This window comes from Phaethon lepturus, unplaced genomic scaffold (genome assembly GCF_000687285.1).
Source record: "Phaethon lepturus isolate BGI_N335 unplaced genomic scaffold, ASM68728v1 scaffold25641, whole genome shotgun sequence".
NCBI classification, from domain to species: Eukaryota; Metazoa; Chordata; class Aves; order Phaethontiformes; family Phaethontidae; genus Phaethon; species Phaethon lepturus.
Window position 1 is genome coordinate 621 of NW_010519108.1, and position 349 is coordinate 969.

Genomic DNA, 349 nt, shown 5'->3' on the forward strand with positions numbered 1-349 from the left:
CGCCGCTCCCCACTCCACGGGTTTGCGGTACTCCCCCTTGGGCAGCAGGTACTGCCTGCCCCGGTAGTTGGGATGCTCGTAGAAAACCCAGACGCCCTCCAGCACTCTGCAGGCATGGACCTCACGCATGTGCCACTCCTCCATGACGGAAGGGCAATCTTCGGTGGCTTCGAACATCTGCCCGCCAAAATCTCCCTTCTCAAACACCTGGATGTGGCCCCGGCCTCCACTTGGCTAGAAAAAGGGGAGAGAAAATGGCAGAGCACCGGAGGGAGGCACCAATCCGTCCCCGGCTCCGACGGTCACCAGCGGCCGGGAGCAGGGCTGAGGCATGGTCAGACCCAGGTGA

General features: G+C 62.8%; 1 protein-coding gene across 1 annotated transcript in view; it reads right to left on the minus strand.

Moving 5' to 3' along the window:
* Positions 1 to 3: 3 nt before the first annotated feature.
* The window catches only part of CRYGS (crystallin, gamma S), a gene marked incomplete at its 3' end in the record, with an annotated part of 7,391 nt that continues 7,045 nt past the window's right edge, over positions 4 to 349 (minus strand). The window contains exon 3 of the mRNA XM_010296938.1: positions 4 to 234. Coding sequence (XP_010295240.1) covers positions 4 to 234 — 231 coding nt within the window. The remainder of the gene's footprint in view (positions 235 to 349) is intronic.